Consider the following 18,284-nt stretch of genomic DNA (forward strand, 5'->3'; position numbering starts at 1 on the left):
GTGGAAGAGCCTGCCTCTGTGCAGAAGGTCGTCCCTCTGTCTTTGGAGCACACCAGCTTTCTGGCGCTCTTCATCAAATTCTGCCTGGGTGTCCAGGTCTTTCAGGATTAATTTATTACTCTCCTCTTTCTCTCTGTCTAGGTGGCTTTGCAGGGCAACTACCTGCTCTGCGCATGCCCTGTTGAAATTGATTTATTGCTCCAGCTTTTTCTGGCTCTGCAGTAGAGAGTCCAAACCTTCTTGGTAGGGCCAGCATTCTGGTATCCTGTTCTGCCTTTTCCCGCTGCAGGATGCCCATGTCCTCTTTTATTTTGATTAGGAACTGCCGACTTTCATTTTCTGATTCCTGGCTCCTCTGTAGCCTCTGCTCAGCAGAGTCCAGATCAGTTTGGGCCTTTCCGAATGCCTGCAGTTGCTTGTTTGCCAGATCTTGGCCCTCGACCTATTTGTCCTGTATTGCTCCAATATATAGATATAGATATGTCGCCATTTTGGCAATCTTGTTTTGCTCTTCCTTTGCGTTAGGGGCCATGTATAGTTCACTCAGAGCCATATGTAATGGACCCTGGTCTTGCCATATGTCTAGCCCTGTTGCAGTGATATGTTCTGTGATTGTGTCCTGCAACCACACTTTCTGATCCTGCTCTGTTCATTCACCCCTTACAAATAATGTATGCAATAGGTGTTCTTTAGCCATATTAATTTCTACCAAAGTCGCCATTCTGGAAATATTGATTTCCTTCTTGACTTACAGAAGTTTATTTTATTTTTGCAAAACAGACCAATTGCTTAGAGCGTTCCTATTGAGGGGTGCATTTCACAGTGTAACACAGAATGGTAGCGCAATAGGGATTATGTACTCCGTTAGTTAGCACACTGTATTAGACTGTCACAAGTGGTATATCTAATTCAGAAATCCTGCGACGAGCACCCAATCCTGTAAGTGATTTTAACCCGTACTCCACCTAAGTCAATGCCTAGCGTGTGATGCACAGCTGGAACCCTTAATTATATATTTGTGTCTATAAATTATTTTATTTCTGAATGATGTACCCTTATATCACGCCCCTGTCCTTGAACCCCCCACCCCCCAGTCTCACTGAACCAGGAAGCAGGTTGTTCTGCATAGTAAAAATATTATATTATGAATTTAAACAATATATATATCACACTATTTAATGTTTATACAATAATCACCAATGGGCGATGTTACAATCAACAATCTCTTTAGTCAGAAGGATTATGGATAAGAAAAATCATGCAGCACAGAATAAAACTTTGTGTGGGTTCAGTCAAATGCAATGTCACTCTTTCCCCCTGCACACTACTCAATTCTCCCCAATATGCAATATAGAGATGGAAGGAGAGAACACAGGTTTCAGGAAATACACACTTAAAAAATACATTTTCAATCCCAATTCCCCCCAGCAAGCATAGAAAGAAACAGGAATGATTTCAAAACAGGTCAAATGCTTTTGAATGTGGTTTTGAATGAATGGTAAAAACACTGATAAATTGATTTAATTCTCGAAATCGGGTTCAAAACTAGTGGGAGCCGCTTTGTATAGTTTCAGTTAAACACTAGCAACGATGATTGAATAACTAGCAGATGGAAAACTGAATTCTGAGGTCAATTGCAAAGAATAGCTATTTTACATGTGAGTTAATTGAGCCAAACGAAAAATCCGCTGCAAACTTTTCAGCACGCGAGAAACGCGATTGCGGCAAAACTATTTTCTTTCTAGCATGCACGGTTCAGAAGTTATGAAGGTTTTAGTAGAGGTTGGTTTTTTCAGAGAGAGTCACGATTTACAAATGAAAGATGTGTTTTTTACAAGCCATCAGCGAAACCATGTTCTGCAAACTCCCAAAAACAGGATTTTCTTTACACTAGGGAGTCTAGGAAGCCACAAGCTACACGACAGCACAGCCAGCGACCCAGTGATGCCTCCGGGTGGTTTCTATCTTCCGAGACGCTTGTCTTTCTTAAGCAAATATATTAGCGCAAATATGATATTATCACTACAATTATCAAAGGACAGTATGGATACGGGAAAGATTCAGGAAAACAAAAGAGATTTTCTACAATGCAGTTCTGGATATGATAGAATGGGTTGGATAGGATTACTTAAAGATAAGATACTGGCTATGGACAATTCTATGCTATAGATACTCACACCTATGGTTTGGAATAGGCCCGTCAGGATCTGGTCAAAGGTTCTGCACTGGAATTCTGCTAGCCCACCGGACAGGATTCAGGGCGCTCGGTTTCTGCACTCAGCACGGCACTCGGGACACTGCACGGCCTCTGGACTGGATCTGACGGGTTGGTTCTGGGTTGCAGCTATCTGGTTACCGCTCTACTCTACTGGTTTGGATCTCTGGGTTCTAGCAAGAGTTCTTGGCAAGAAAGCATAAACAACACGCCGGGCTGTTCTTTTTGTTGTGCCCCTTGGAAGTATGGGGGTAAAATCAGGTTTCAAGATTTTAGAAGGCCAGCTGAGAAGGGTTCATCTTTGGAATTGGGCCTCTCTGCTTTCAAAGTTCTGGAGTCTTGGATCTGGGTTTTTCCTGCAGAGCGCTTCGCCAGTAAATCAGTTGCTGGATGAATCTGTGTGTGTCTCTGGGTCCTAAACTGTCCCTATTTATGTATTTCCCTATGGGGTGGGTAGGCTAAATTATACTAAGCACACCCTCTAGGAATCCTATTGGTTAGGGTCTGTCCTCTCTCCTGATTTGAGAAGGAACACATGGTTTCATGATGATGCAGTATTTTACAATCCAGGGAGTACCTCCCCTTTGTTTCTGTACAGTATATCTATTTTTCACATAAATCATATTTACAATAGAACCAAATTGCTAACAATACATATTCACATCACAGATTTAGTAGAGCAAGTATCCGTCCGAGTCCCAGCTCAGTGAGAGCTTTGGTTCAAATTTGACAGTTTTTCACGCTTTTAGTTGGTTACCCAGTGTCAGATCTGTACACATTTTTCTACATATATGCACATGACATCTGGGCATAATCCTGTGAAGTTTCATATTTCTAGCATCATCACTTCAGAGTAGTTTCAAACTGTGGGCAGAATTTTCCTAATAACCTATAATTTACAGATTTTTCCACGTTTTTCACAGTTCTATATGAGACTTTTTCAAATAGAATACAACTTGAGGTTTAAGATACACATAGCTGTCTGGTCCCGCCCCCAAGGTTTGGCTGGGTCCACAGCACTCCTGGCCTCTTCCTGCTGGCAGTTAGTTTCTGGTGACACCCGGATATGCATTCCCTTTCAGTCCAGGAAGCCTATTGTCTCTCTGCCAGAGAAGCAGAGCAAAATCCCCTCCTCCTTTCATTAACATCTAAATGATAGTTCCTGGGCAGAGAGCAAAAGGAAGGCACCCTTTGTTGGCGCAAACTGTGGAATGCGCTTTGAAGTCCTCTGTGGCTGGCAGTTCAATTTAAAACACTTTGTTTAAAATTGTCTTTTCCAAAATAAACCTTACCTTTTCACCAAAAATACACACAGATCTCTTAATCCCAGTCTTTTTAAAACATAGAGATTGCATAGTAGCAACCTATATTGCTTTTGATGGCAAGACTCTTCTTTTCCACAATTTGATTTTAAGACACAAGTTTTAAACTGCCAGTATAAGTAAATGACCGCTTTGGCACAGGCGAGCAACGGTACTGCGCCCATATTCTGACATATTTTCCCAGGCAAGCACCTTTTTGAATGTGGATATTTTTGTGATGAAATGTGCTTCTCCTGACATTATGCTTATGGGGATTCCTTAGATAAGGTGATGGTTAACACCCAGCAGGGATGTTGGATCTTTTCTGGTGTTTGGAAACCATTATTTTGCAATTTTATCTGCCAAGGAAAAACAGATTTTAGATCACTTCTGGGTTTTCCTGGCAATGCAGCACTGTCTTTTCAGGTAATTCCATTTCACTCTGTTAGCAGCCCAATGACAGGTTTTGGCAGTGTGGTCTCCAGTTCTACCACTGACACAGGCAAAATAGATTGGCAGCCTATTTTTCCGGTTTCCCTGCGCACTTCTCAGAGATTTTTAGCGTGCAGCTGGCTTTTTGGCGGCCATTCTGTTGTTTCTGATGAAAGCAGCACACAGTGATGTTGCAGGGCAGAGCTTAGTGGGTCAGGACATCCCACAACATGCAGGTGCCTAGGCCCAAGTTCACGGGTGGCCAGGTGACCAATGTGTGGCGCTATCAGGACATTAGAATGGGACAGGAAGAGAGAAAGCAGAAGCGAAAAGGAAGGTCTTGAGTTGCCTCCGACACCGGAGGTGGTTCTGCTCAAGTTTGAGTGGCATAGTTTCTTAAAGCTCCAACGTGTGACGTGAGCCCTCTAACATCAGACATTGCCCTTGCACCACGTCTATTAAAATGCCTTTTTTTTTAAAGAAGGTTAAATGGCCTGCACACTTTACAGATTCACCATATCGTCCACATGCTTACGCTGTTATCATTTGGTGTAGGTTATTATGGTGATTTACCTCTTTGGTGCCTTCTCCAATGACCTTAGTCCATCATCTGCACCCTTGAATGACATGTGCAGACACTTTTGCAATCAACTCTACTGATGAGCGGTGTTCTGCCACTTTTACTCCCTTAAACTAAGCTTACACTCCCAACAAAAAAATGAGGAGTCAAAATACTCCCAACAGTAATAGGAAATAAGAGACACATAGGAGTCAGGCTCTTGCTTCAATGAACACAGCGCCACACATGTGTTCTGATCAGTGGTAGGACCCGAGCAGGTGCAAAGGAATGAGCTCCAATATTATTACTGAGGTGAAATAACCCTCATGGGTTGGCCAACCCAGCCGGTAAAAGCCAGAAGCCCAAGTGAAGGGCCTGAGTGAAGCAGCAGGTCCCTTAACACGGGTGGTGGGCCATTACCGGCAGCTGTCAGACCGCCCGACCCGCCCTCCCCTAGGGCTATATCGGCATTAGCACCTGTGTAGTTCTTAAGCAGGTGCTAAGGGTGTGAATAACTTTAAACAAGGAAATCTTACAATGTGGTGCGGTGGTGCGTTCCATTTTCAGTGTCTTGTTTTCTGTGTTGAAGACCGCAATGTCATCATCAAGGAAAATGGATTGCTGCACCACACCGCCAGGTAAGTTTTCTTTTTAAAAGTTTAACAACCCTTAGCATCCGCATATGAACTACATGTGTGCAGAAGCGTGAGGGGCGAGTGTCCCCTTCCCGTGTGCTAATGTCTAATCTCTCCTCCTAGCCTTCAAACTCCCCACCTCACATAACAGCAGCATCACACTACACATTGTCTACCGCCCCCCTGGTCCACTTGCTGACTTCCACTCCTCCATCTCACACCTCCTCTCAGGCAACCTAAAAACCTCCTCCAAGGTTATTCTAGCAGGCGGTCTCAACCTAGGACTGAATGACCCCAAAGATACACCAGCTAAATCCCTCGCAAAGGCGCTGGAAACTCTAGGCTTCTCACACTCCATATCTAATCCAACCCACAGCAAAGGTTGCACCATCGACTAGGTAGCTCACCACAACTTCCCACCCACTGTCACTGCCAACTCTCCCCTCCCATGGACTGACCGCCACCTCATCCTTTTCACCCTCTCCCCACCCAAACTCCTGAAACCGCTCCCCATGCCTCTCCCCTCCTCTACCACCAGAAGCGCACGCCTTCTCACCAAAGTGAGATTAGCCCCCTACCTCAGTTTCCCAGCTCTAATGGCCCCTTTCTCCAAAGACCCAAATGTTCTCGCCCACTCCCTGACCAGTATTCAGTCTGAGTCTATAGAAACTATTGCTCCGCTAACTGTTCGCAAAGCAAAGCCCACCAAACACCCCAACACTTGGTTTAGCCCAGAACTCATGGTTTTACACTCCAAAAAGTGCTCAGCCCTATCCAAGTGGCAAACCATCCAACTAACCTCAGACAAACCCAAATGCAACAAACTCTCCAATGAATACAAAAAAGCGATTATTCACTCTTGGGCCAACTCATTCAATACAAGAATCGCCAAATCCAACTGCAAGGAAATCTTTGCCATCTTCAGAGAGTTAGAAAGGGCCTCCAACACAAAACCCTTCTCCTTCAGGGACGTCCATGAGACTGAAGTATCCTCGATCATGAAGAACATCAATCCATCCATGTGCAAAGAAGGTATCTGCCCAGCAACCCTCATCAAGGAGTTTGCAGACCTACTCACACCCTTCATCACAGTGTTCATCAATGCCTCCTTTGCATCAGGTGCTGTTCCTCCCAGCCTAAAGGAAGCGTGGGTTCGCCCCTCCTAAAAAAAAGCCTTGACTCGACACATCCAACCCCAATCACTACAGGCCCATAACCACTGTGCCCTTCCTACTTAAAATTCTAGACAAAGCAGCCTACCTGCAAGTTCAGCATTTCCTAGAGGCCAATAACATCCTTGGCTCTCAACAATCTGGACACAGAACTGCTTGACCTCAAAAACCAAAATTATTGACATCAGAGACACAGGCAAACCTGCCCTACTCCTACTCCTAGACTTCTGAGCCGCCTCTAACTTGGTGGACCATAAACTACTCTGTCAACACCTCTCCAACCCAGCCTTCTTCTCCCCCAGTGCAGTCACCTTGATTGCCTCCTTCCTTCAAGGATGAACCATGCCAGTCTTCTCAGACCAAGCATCAGCTACCCCAGCCACCATCCTACATGGAGTCCCAAAGGGATCTTGCCTGTCCCCCACACTATACAACATTTTCACTATACTTCTTTTCAAAACATTGGACTCGCTCAGCATTATGTACACCAACTATGCCGATGATACACAAGTCCTCCTCCCCTTGTCCGGTGACTGAGGCTGATTCTAAAACCCTCAACTCCACCTATTCCACCATCCACACCTGGATGGTAGAGAAAAAGCTCTGCCTTAACAGGGATAAGACAGAACTACTACGGTTAGCCCCCACTGATTCAAGGATCAAACTTGACAACCAATACCTCTCCTTCACTATCAACAACACCACCATCCCTGTCTCCCAATTAGTTAAAAAGCTGGGAGTCTACTTGCATGCCAATCTAACTATGACCATATAAGTTAGTGCAATTGCAACCTCTGAAGCCTACTACACCAAACTCCTTAACGCCACTAGACCATTCTTCTCTAACACAAACTGCCTGTCCATCGCCAGAGCCTTAATAGGCTCAAGGCTGGACTACTGTAACGTTCTCTTCATGGGAACCTCTGCTAAGAATTTGGACAAACTCCAAACTATTCAAAACAATGCCCTCCTCGTGGCACTGGGCATCGCTAAAAGAGAACACATATCTGCAGCCAGACAGCAAGCCCACTGGCTGCCTGTCCGCCAACGCAACCTCTTCAAAACACTTGCCCACACGCACAAATCCATCCATCTCACAGCACCTCCGTACCTTTCGCACAGAGTCATCATTCCTCCCTCCAGACCCACAAGAACCTCTTACTCCAACCTATTGCCTGTTCCTAAAGTTAAACATGCCAGAGGTGGGGGTGCTAGCTTCCCATTCATTGCCTTCAGGCAATGGAACTCATTCTCACGCGCCCTCAGAGCTGAACCTTCACACCTCGCTTTCCGCAAAGCCATCAACACCAGACTATTTAAGTAAACACACATACACACCGCCACTAAGGCACCACCCAGCCACTTTTGTGTTTTCGACAACAAACAACTGTATGTTATACAATCTAGTTATGCAGTCCAATATGTAACCCTGGGTGCCAATATCACCCATGTAACCAACGTGTGCATATCTAAACACATGTATAGGCTAATGTAACTAAGCTGTTTCCCCTCTAATGAAACTAAGACATACTCTTAGGTCCCGTCCCCTTTCCTCCCTACTGCATGAGCGTCTCTTCCAAGGGACCCGAGACAAAACCTTTTGCACCAGAAAAAACCTTCTTTCCCTTTAAATTTAGAGGCGTGTAGGGGTGCGGCCCTGGGAGCATGAGCTGCCCTGCCTCCGCCACCACACCTCAGTCCCCTTTTCTGCATAGACGGGAACGGGCCGAATTCACCAGCGAACCTGGGTTTGGCTTCGGCCATGTAATTGCACGCACAGATACTTCTTCTCTTCTGTCTTTTTGTCTTTTTATCATTCAGGTACTCGGTCCTCAGGCGTCAAGCTCCTCCCCGGCGCATGTCGACTTCTACAGCGTTCAGCAAGTGTCCATCCTGTGACGGGCTCTTTCCAACTTCAGACCCCCACGCCCTCTGCCTACGTTTCCTTGGCCCAGAGCACGGCTGGCAAGCTTGTACTGCGTGCAGCGCGCTTTCCTTGAGGTCTCTGCTAGGTGGATGGAGCTCTTCCAGAGATCGCCTCCAGAGGACCTGAAAGACTTCGTCAATCATCGATCCAGGCCCAAGGTAGGGCAACTCTTTTCCAGCACATCCTGCAAGGTAGACTCCTTTGCAGGGACTCGCCCGCGTGGGAGGAACCGCTCAGGTTCTCATACCAGCACGAGTATCGAAGCTAAATCAGCTACCGGCCAGCATGCCGAGGGGTCAGTGGATGCTCCCGGTGACAGTGCTGAGGGACCGGAAGGTTCTTTTACCGGATCTTCACCCGAGGGGCCACGCCCTAGTACCGTCAACATGTCTGAGGGGCACCTATACACAGTACTAGCGGCAGATCCGCCAAGGGCGTAACGCCTACCAGGTCTCGGCCTGAAGAGCAGGGTAGGCCTCATGATCCACAATCAAGAGTCCTGGACGAGACTGGGCCCAGTGAGCCAAGCAACACGAGGCAGGCACGTGGAAGGCAGCTCGACAAGATGGCTTCCGTGCCAGACATTACAGACACACGCCCGATACCGCACCAAGAAAGGGAGCAATTGGAGGAACGAGTGTTAAGGTGGGACTGGTGTGAACCAGGTATGTGGCCTACAGCCTATCCTTCTTTTATGCAGGGCAGGTTCCCGCTGCGTCCGTATGGGCAGGCCACGCAACGGCTCCAGCAGCTGCACGCTACCCCATCAATATCACCTAGCAACCCTCCGGCCTGTGAGGACCGATTATTCGAAAGGTTCCTCAGGCTTATGAACTTTCCTCGGATGGGGATCATCCTCAGGGACGCCATCAGGGACGTGCTCCCGCCAATGTCTCTGGTGCCGCAGGTCCCAGTACAGGTGTCCCTGGCCCCTGTGCAGCCTCCGCCGCCCGCTCCGGCCCTCCAACCGATAGTGCAGGCGGTTCCGTACCAGCCTCCGCTTCAGCCTCCAGCTCCGGTCCCCACACCTCAGCCTTCGGCTCCCAGCTCCCCTCGACAGGTGCCGGTCCAACCCGGACCTCCAGGTGGACACAGATGAGGAGGAGGACCCCGACACATTGTCGTCAGCCAAGGCCTTCCACAAACGTGGGCTGGTAGAGTACTTGGGCCTTCCTCAACCCGAGGTCGAGCAACCATCAGAGGGGGTCCTCGCCCCACTGGGTCCAGCCAGTCAATCGATGCCTGGATGCCAAGTACAGGTAGATGGAGGGGGATACACTCCTGCTATCGGCCCACCCTTAGCCGCACTCCTCTGTGATCGCTGCAGCATCACTATACTCCAAGCCTCAGTCGTCCTCGGCGTCCTCGTCCGTGGCACTGCTAGGCAAGGAGGAGAAGATCTTGGAGGCGTACGGGAAGAAGCTGTATTCCAACTCGTCCCTGCTTCTTCGTCAAGCCAACACGGATGCCATGCTGGTAGCCGTTAACCAGAGGCTTTGGCGGGAAATTGCAGATTTCCTCCCAGAGCTGCCGGCGCAGAGCCAATCACGATTCAAGGCGGGACTGGATCATGGAGTCCACCGTGGCCCACATTGACACCTCTGGCCGGGCCATCTGCATTGCCATGGACATGAGAAGAATGGGCTGGCTCTGTGCTGCAAAGTTCAACCCGGATGTCCAGGAACGCATCTTAGACCTGCCGTTCGATGGGGGTGAACTCTTCCACTCCACTACGGACGAGGAGCTGGATAAAAAATAAAACGGCACACAAACGGCGAAGTCTTTATTCATCCTTAGAAAGACAACGCCCAAAACATACACCCAGTCACAGCAGCGCTCGGACAAAGGGCGTACATACAGAGGTTTCCACGGCTTCCAAGAGCGGAGGTACAAGCAACCGGACTGCTCGTTGAACCAACATCGGCGCAAGCAAAAAAAAGGGGTTGGGGGGTAAGGGCTTTTTCCAGTCCCCCTCCTCCGCAACAGCCTCAGATGGAAAGAAGCCATGATACGCCCCTCCGGGTCCACGTGTCTCCAGTGGGGGGCAGGCTTGCTCTCCATGCACACTTCTGGCCCCAGAACTTCGTGGACCCTTGGATTCTCTCCATAGTAGCCACGGGGTACCGCCTACCCATCCCAGGCTCTCCTTCCTCTTCCCCTCCACTCCCACAGATTAGGACAGCAAAAGCTTTGGCGGAGATCTGGTCTCTCGTCGAGAGCCAGGCAGTGGAGGAAGTCCCAGCCTCCCAGCGAGGCTTGGGCTTCTACTCCAGGATTTTCGCCATTCAGAAAAGAACCATGCAGGCCTGAGATTTGTGCTGGACCTTTCCACCATCAACCTGTCCCTACCTCTACAAAAATCCAAGATGGTTATGCCAGCCTTAATAGCAGAGACATTGTGCAGGGGAGATTGGATGTGCTCCCTGGACCTTAAGGACGCATACTTACACGTCCCGATTTGGCAGCCTCATGGTTCTTTTCTACGATTCAGGATCATGGGCTACCATTTCCAATACAGGGTACTTCCCTTCGGCCTCAACTCGGCCCCCAGGGTCTTTACCAGGCTAATGAATACAGTGGTGGCCCTCGGGGCGCAGGGCCACCACATATACCTGTACCTCGATGACTGGCTTGTTAGGGCTTCTTCTCCAGAAGCATTGCACCGCACTGCCCATGCTCTTATGAACACACTGCACAATCTGGGCTTTTCGCTCAATGTCAAGAAGTCACAGCTGCAGCCCACACAGAGTCTGACCTTCTTGGGGGTTGTCTGGGACACGTGCTCCGAGAGGGTTTTTCCATCGGAGCACAAGATCACGGCCCTCAAGAAGGCCACAATGCACTTCCTCACCAGAGAAGTGACATCGGCCTGGTGGTGCCAACACCTACTGGGTCTCATGGCAGCGGTCCTTCTGGCCGTCCCCCATACGAGACTCAGGAGGAGGAGGATACAGCACTTCGCAGCATCATGGAACCAGGAGCGGGGCTCTCAGGTAGAGATGATCAACGTTCTTCCTTCTCTTCACCCGGACATCACATGGTGGTCTAGGGACTTCAACCTGCGGATGGGCAAACCTTTCAGGCAGCCTACCCTACAGGTCATCACTACGGACTCCTCTCTCGAGAGAATGGGGGCCACCCTTGACAACCACTGCGTCCATGGCACCTGGAGCAGTAGTATCAATTGGCTGGAACTGAAGGCCATCTGGCTAGCTCTCCGAGCCTTCCTTCCGGGCAAGGTCGTCCTCATTCAGACAGACAACTCAACCAGCATGTTCTATGTCAACAAGCAGGGAGGTGCCAGGTCCCCTCTGCTGTGCAGGCTGGAGGTCAGCATGTGGAAATGGGCCCTGGAGAACAACATCACCTCACAGCCATTCACCTTCCGGGGGAATCAGACCTGGAGGCAGACAGGCTCAGCAGACCGGGAGCGGACAATTATGAGTGGCAATTGAACAACCTTGTGCTGCAGGAGATCTTCAGCAGACGGTGTCACCCCCGAGTGGACCTCTTTGGCACCTGGGACAACAGGAAGTGCCAACAGTTTGCCTCCTGGCAGGGGCAGGGCCCCAGCTCCCTCTGCGATGCATTTCAGATTCAGTGGAATGACATGACGGCATATGCCTTCCTGCCCACACAGCTGATGCACAGGGTAATATGCAAGATCAAGGAGTCTCTCCACCTAAGCGTCATCCTAATAGCTCCATGGTGGCCAGCCAGGCCCTGGTTCTCAGAGCTGCTCAGCCTCTCAGGGAGACCATCGTTTCGCCTTCTGATGGGCCCAGCACATCTTCTGGTGCAGCAGGGGGGCAGGGTCATTCACCCACACCACAGAAAGTGGCCCTCGCAGCGTGGTTCCTGAGCACATCACGCTAGGGCACCTCAGACTTTCCCAGGCTAATCTAGAAATCATAATGGGGCTAGGAGCAAAGCTGCCAGACCCAGTATAAGAGCAAGTGGACCAAGTTCTGCCACTGGGCAGCCTCCAAGGATCCTAACCCCCTCGCAGATACATTGGGCGACGTGCTCTACTTCTTGGAGCACCTCGCCCACTCGGGCATGCAGGTAGACACTTGCTTCGCGTACTTGTCAGCCATTGGGGCCTACAGAAACTCAGAGAAAGAGGTATTTTCTGCTTCCAACCCGATTGTCAAGAAACATTTGACGGGACTCGGCAGACTCTACCCGACCATCAAGAGGCCACACCATGTGTGGGACCTTAACATAGTGTTGGGGGCCCTGCTCCACAAACCATTTGAGTCAGTGGCGTCTGCGAAAAATCAGGCTGGTCACCATTAAGACGACTCTACTAGTCGACCTCAACTTGGCTCGCAGAATCAGCGAAATCCAGGCTCTGGTCGCCTCAGAGCCCTATACTTCGTTTCACAAGGATAAAGTAGTCCTGTGGACACACCCAGCATTCCTACCCAAGGTGCCTTCTGCATTCCATCTGAACGAGGAAATAGTGCTGCCTACTTTTTTTGCTGAGCCTAACGACGAGGCACAGAGGGTTTTACAATGCCTCGTTGTGAGGCGTGCCCTGAAATTCTACTTGGATAGGGCCAAGGGCTTCCGCAAGTCAGACGCACTGTTTGTAACCTGCGGCGGATCAAGACCAGGGGTATCAGGCCTCCAAGGCCTCCATAGCCGTTGGATGGTCTCTGCCTAAGCCACTGTTGGCCAACATGCACGCCCATGCGGTCAGAGCCAAGGCAACGGCCATTGCATTCCAGCCGCATATCCCCTGGCAAGTCATAAGCAGAGCGGCCACATGGGCCACCCCTTCGGCCTTCTGCAAGCACTACTGTTTGGACTCGGCTCTAGATCTGATGCGGCTTTCGATAAGGCGGTTCTCCGAAACATATTTGCTTAAGGCGGGTCGCCTCTCCACCCTGGGGCTACACTCAGTTGTAATCGCCTATGCAGTATGGAGGAAAGGGGACGGGACGTTAGAGTAATTATACGTTACTCACCGTAGTGACTAACGTACTCTTAGTCCCCTTTCCTCCATATGTCCCACCATCTTCCGCCTAATAAAACTGGTGTCATTAGGCAGTGTTAGTCTATTGTCGACGCGTCTATGGGGACTGAGGTGTGGCGCCGGAGGGCAGAGTCAGGGCAGAAGGGGAAGAAGGTTTTTTATGGTGTAAAAGGTTCAGTCTACCATCCCTTGGAAAGGACACCCATGCAGTGGGAGGAAAGGGGTCTAAGGACTAAGAGTATGTTAGTCATTATGGTGAGTAACTTATAATGTTTTCCTTGTAACAGCGCTTCGATGCATCTGGGCTGCTTGCGCGCTTTATAAATGCAGATAAATAAATAATCTGAAGATGAACTGTAACATTAAAAAATACATCTTTTAATTTGCCTCAATTACTAGAAGCAATGTAGGAATTACAAAATGATGCCTGTTTTATAGTTTATTTTTATTGCCTACATAAATGCCGCCATAGGTGTGCAGTCATTTTTTCGAAAAAAAAAATATCGAAAAAAAAGTTGAATTCTTTTTTTTCAAATGTTATATTTATTTTGGGGTCCGGGAATAAAAAAAAAAGGGGTAAAATAAAAAAAAAATAGAAAAAAGGGGGGTTGGGGGAGAAACCCCCCATTTCGAAAAAAAACGTATTGAAAAGGAAATTCGACTATGAACCACCGCCATAAACATTTGGAATTACTATTTCACTCCCTACATTTATTTTATTGCAACTTTAAAAAAAATAGGGAATACAATTCTTTCTGGAGGCCTGTTGGTAACCTGTGCTCTTCAAATGGTGTCTTGTGCTATCATGTGTGTTCTGCATTCACAGCACTATATGTAGGCATTGTGCCATTTGACTTGAACACCTCTGATGCCGCCTTTAGATAGTTTGTCCACATATCTGCTTACTCCGTTTTAGTGCAGAGGTTTTACAGCCTGTACACTTAAAATTCCACCTTCACCTTTTCATTTCTTGCAAACCCAAATCGTGCTCACTTCTAGCACTTCTTCGCTGGTTTTGTCATACTAGTTGGTTATGTCATGTTATGTGAGGTTTTCTTAGTGTTCCATTGCCCTTTAAAAGACTGTCAAGCACTTTGAAGCAGCCAGAATGTGACAGTTAGCACTCCATTAGACACCAAATAAATAAATAATGCACACGATTAACACTTGATTCACAGAACGTGCCCTAGCAACTGATAGTAGACCTGAGAACATAAGCTGTTAAGCATATTCCTCAGGACTGTTGTACCTAATATTTACATGCTGCCCACTTTTAACACAACAAGGTAACTGCAGCCAAGGTTCAGATGAGTAGATAGGGCTAGATTGTATAGACAAACTCCCAGAAGAGCCCAGCTTCATCCCATGAGAAGTCCTTCCTCCCGCACCACTACTATAACATCTCCATAAAGATACTAGCTGTCCTCAAGAGCTTCCAGGAAACTTGCTTCAAGCCTTTGCTCCCAGAGGAACTACAGGTCGTAACTCACCCTCATTTAAGGGTGCCCATATTTCCTCCTAGCTTTTCTGTTAATAACACTCAGCCATTCGTGGAAGTTTGGGGCCTATGGAGTAAGGGGGGGTACTTGCTCTTCTGTTCCTTTATGCACTGTTTAGGCTCACAGCGACACCCTGGCATTGTGGAAGGCTGAAACACCTACTTGCATCACTAGAGCATTTCAAATAAAAGGGAATAAGGCTGACACTATAAAAAATGGCAGACATCTGGCCTCCATCTCGTCCGACCTATCCTTTGTCTCATACATCCACATTCGCCTTTTTACACATTCTATTGAACACAGTCTGGATAGGGAGCTCAGAGTATATTTCTCCACTGTAGGTGGGTACATGTTGCTATAATTGGATAGTCTACTAAGGCAACTCATCTTCTGCCATTCTTTAACATCAACCAATAGTTTAGATTTAGTTTAGTTTGTTTATTTATATAGCGCAGCCAAATCCTGGGGTAACTGGGCGCGTAGACTTAGGCAAAGCATATGTTACATAAAGGTTGCACATACAATGTACAATAGAACATTAGAGGATGGTACAGTACAGTGAGAGAGCGACGGACCAGGGGACTAGAGCAGCGGGTTGAAAACTCGAGAGTTCCCTACTGGAAGTCGTTGCCTTCAACAGGCCGCGAAAGACACGTGGAGAAGGCCAGGTCCCGCATGTGACAACTGTTTCAAGGATGTCAATGACCCTACCGGGTGAACGGCAGAGTTGGGGAGGCGAGGTCAAGCCTGTGGTACTAGCCTTGACTCGTGAATTGGACACAGAAAAACCAAACGGAAACGTACACAGAAAGTGAGTTGGCAAGCAACCTGAGAGACCGGTGTGTGTTAAAGATTGAAGTAGCAGACCTGTGAATGAACTTTGAAATAAGGGCAGCGGTGAAATCAGCAGTACTGAGTAACAAAGTGGTCCGGTGAAAGGAAGTAGCCCACTCCAAAGTCTCAGTGAAAGGTGCTTTGTTTGTAACGAAAAAAGGGAATGAACTGTGAGCCGAAGTGGTCCTGCGGAGGACTGTAAAGAAAGCCATGCACATTTGAAAGTCTTCGGCATCCGAAAGTGGTCTGATCCCGACTGAGGGAGACCCGAAGTGTAAAAAGCTTGGTGAAGGTAGCCCCCTTGCAAGTCTTGTTGAACATTGTATGAAGAGGTCTGAGCCCGACCAAGTGGAACCTCTGTGAATTTTGTTTTGAGGTCCGAGCCCGACTGAGAGAGACCTACCTGAAATTTGTGCTGTAAAAGGTCTGAGCCAGACAGAGGGTGGCCTACCTGAAATTTGTGTTTTGAAACAGTCTGAGCCCGACTGAGGGAGACCAGTGTGAACTTTTTGTTGAACTGTATTTTGAAGCTGGAAAAAAAGACTTTAGTGTGGAAGGCCAGGCGGACTTCGATGTTTTTGAACTGCCTTTATTTTTGAGAACATTAGCCAGAGTGTGTCATCCTGTCTAAGGGGGCCACCTTCCCCCGTGCTGTCCAGCTTGGGGAGGAGAGCTGACTCAGCCATACTGATTCTTTATAGTTTTGCACATTATTCCTTTTGCATACACATTTTGTTAGATTAGAGTAAGGCCTGCCATTAGGTTTTAGTATAGGCCATCTTGTTTTGACAGACTGAACTAGGACTGTGTTATTTATTATTTGATGGTCGAGCATTCTCCCATCCTAGACGTAGAGCAAGATGGGCATTCTCCAACCCCTTTTTTCGAGAACAATAAAGGTTTTCTAAACGCAGCTTTTGTGTCTGTCTTGCTTTTGATACCATGCTTCCCTACACAGTGCCATCTTCATGTCCTTCAGGTGTGCCCGTTGTTAAAGCTCTACATGTGCCAGTAAAGTGTACTTTGTGAACGTAGCAGAGAATTGCAAACTGTTCACAATACCCTCTGTCTGGTGCTCTCTTTAAACATGTTTTCCTGTGGCCTGTATCAGTGTAAATCTAATGGGACACCTGTCTCTTATAACAACATCCGAAAACAGAAATACTGGCTTGTGAGCTACATTCTTAGAGTGGCACCTACAGAGCTACAGTGATGGCTCTCATGCCATCATGCCCTGAATACACAGTGTCATCTTCAGAAATGTTACACTGACTATCCTTATGGCCATGCCTTTCAACCTCACAATGCAGATATGCACCCCCTGTCCAGCACATTCACAACACACATTATGAGACATGTCCTGCACCTTAACAATGCCATCATAAAACTATTTACATTGAGGCATGTATCCTCTGAGTTGTGCATTCTTGCAGTGTCGTCATTAGCGCATTCATGCTTTACACTCTTGCATTGACACCATCATTCACTATACACTGAGACATATATCTTGTTGTACTTGTACTCAGTCAATAGTATCTTAATGCAGGTAACGACACCCCCCCCCCAAAACAGAGTATGTCATAGTACAGTTTCAGTGTCTTGCCCATACAATATTTCCTGTTGATTTTGATATCAATGTTTTATAAAGGGCTTTAAAAATGCTATGTAAGAATTGTGTTTGTAATTTCCCAGTATCTTTTCAGACGTTTCTTCTTATAAAAATCGTTTGACATTTTTGTGTAGATTAACATGGATCTTTTGTTCTGCTTATGATGTGGTCTAATACATGTCGCAGGTGCCTAATGAATAAATTGTTACCACTCGTCCAGCCTCTCTCTGTCTCCTTTTACCTTTTCATGTTCCCTACTCTCTACTCTCCCCTTGGCAGTTTTGCGTTTACCCGTTTCTTCATTGCTTTTCTGTCCCTTTTTTCTGTTATGACATTCTTTCCTTCTCGGACCCCTTTCCTTTCATGCAGCGTTTTTGATGGTCATATGCTGCAGAGATTGCTGTTTGTGCTTGATGTTGTCCCTCTTTGCCTACTTTAATTCATTTTGCAATTTCTTTCAAAGGTGGCAAATCCTCTGGTTCAGAATCAGCTGGTGGAATATGTTCACAATGGTTTCCTGGTGCCAGTAATGGGACCCGCCTTGCACAAGGTAAGGATCTTTCCACTGCTCTGTATGAGCCTCACCCTTCCAATAATCAGAAAATGACAGATGAAGAAGTCCCCCCCAACCCCTAAGAATGCAAGGGCTATGGTAAACCAGTGTAAATACTCGTATTCAAAAGAGCACACTGCTACCCACTTTAAATATTTAACAGAAACCCTTCAAATGTTTTTTTGGTTTGGGGGAGCAGACTTGACAGTCATGTACGTAGTCCGTCCATGTAACTTCATTTTAGAATGTTGAGGATTGGTGATGTAAAGAGAGCACTGTTCACTGGGTGTGGGGGATTAGATTCTTTCTAGAGTGACCGGGGAGAAATTATCGTATCAGGTACTTACTCTTTCATTTGCATCCCTGTTGTGTCCAGACACTGGTGACCTAGCATATTGGGATTAAGGGTATGTTTACAATGAGGAAAGATATAAATGGCCAGGTGTAGGCCAAGTAGAAACTTGGTAGCACTTCCCTGCCCTAGATTTTGCATTGTGACCTTCTAGGTTGAGTGAAATCGTGTGATCAATGCAGGTGGATAGGGATTTTATTCCCCTAGATGGGATC

General features: G+C 47.5%; 1 protein-coding gene across 4 annotated transcripts in view; it reads left to right on the plus strand.

The window, feature by feature from the left end:
• The window catches only part of FHIP1B (FHF complex subunit HOOK interacting protein 1B), an 889,991-nt gene that overhangs the window by 591,853 nt on the left and 279,854 nt on the right, over positions 1–18,284 (plus strand). For all 4 annotated transcript variants that reach the window (XM_069640430.1, XM_069640429.1, XM_069640431.1 and 1 more), the window contains one exon: positions 17,628–17,714. In XM_069640430.1, coding sequence (XP_069496531.1) covers positions 17,628–17,714 — 87 coding nt within the window. The remainder of the gene's footprint in view (positions 1–17,627; positions 17,715–18,284) is intronic.

This window comes from Ambystoma mexicanum, chromosome 7q, assembly GCF_040938575.1.
Source record: "Ambystoma mexicanum isolate Mex_15411 chromosome 7q, UKY_AmexF1_1, whole genome shotgun sequence".
Lineage (NCBI taxonomy): Eukaryota > Metazoa > Chordata > Amphibia > Caudata > Ambystomatidae > Ambystoma > Ambystoma mexicanum.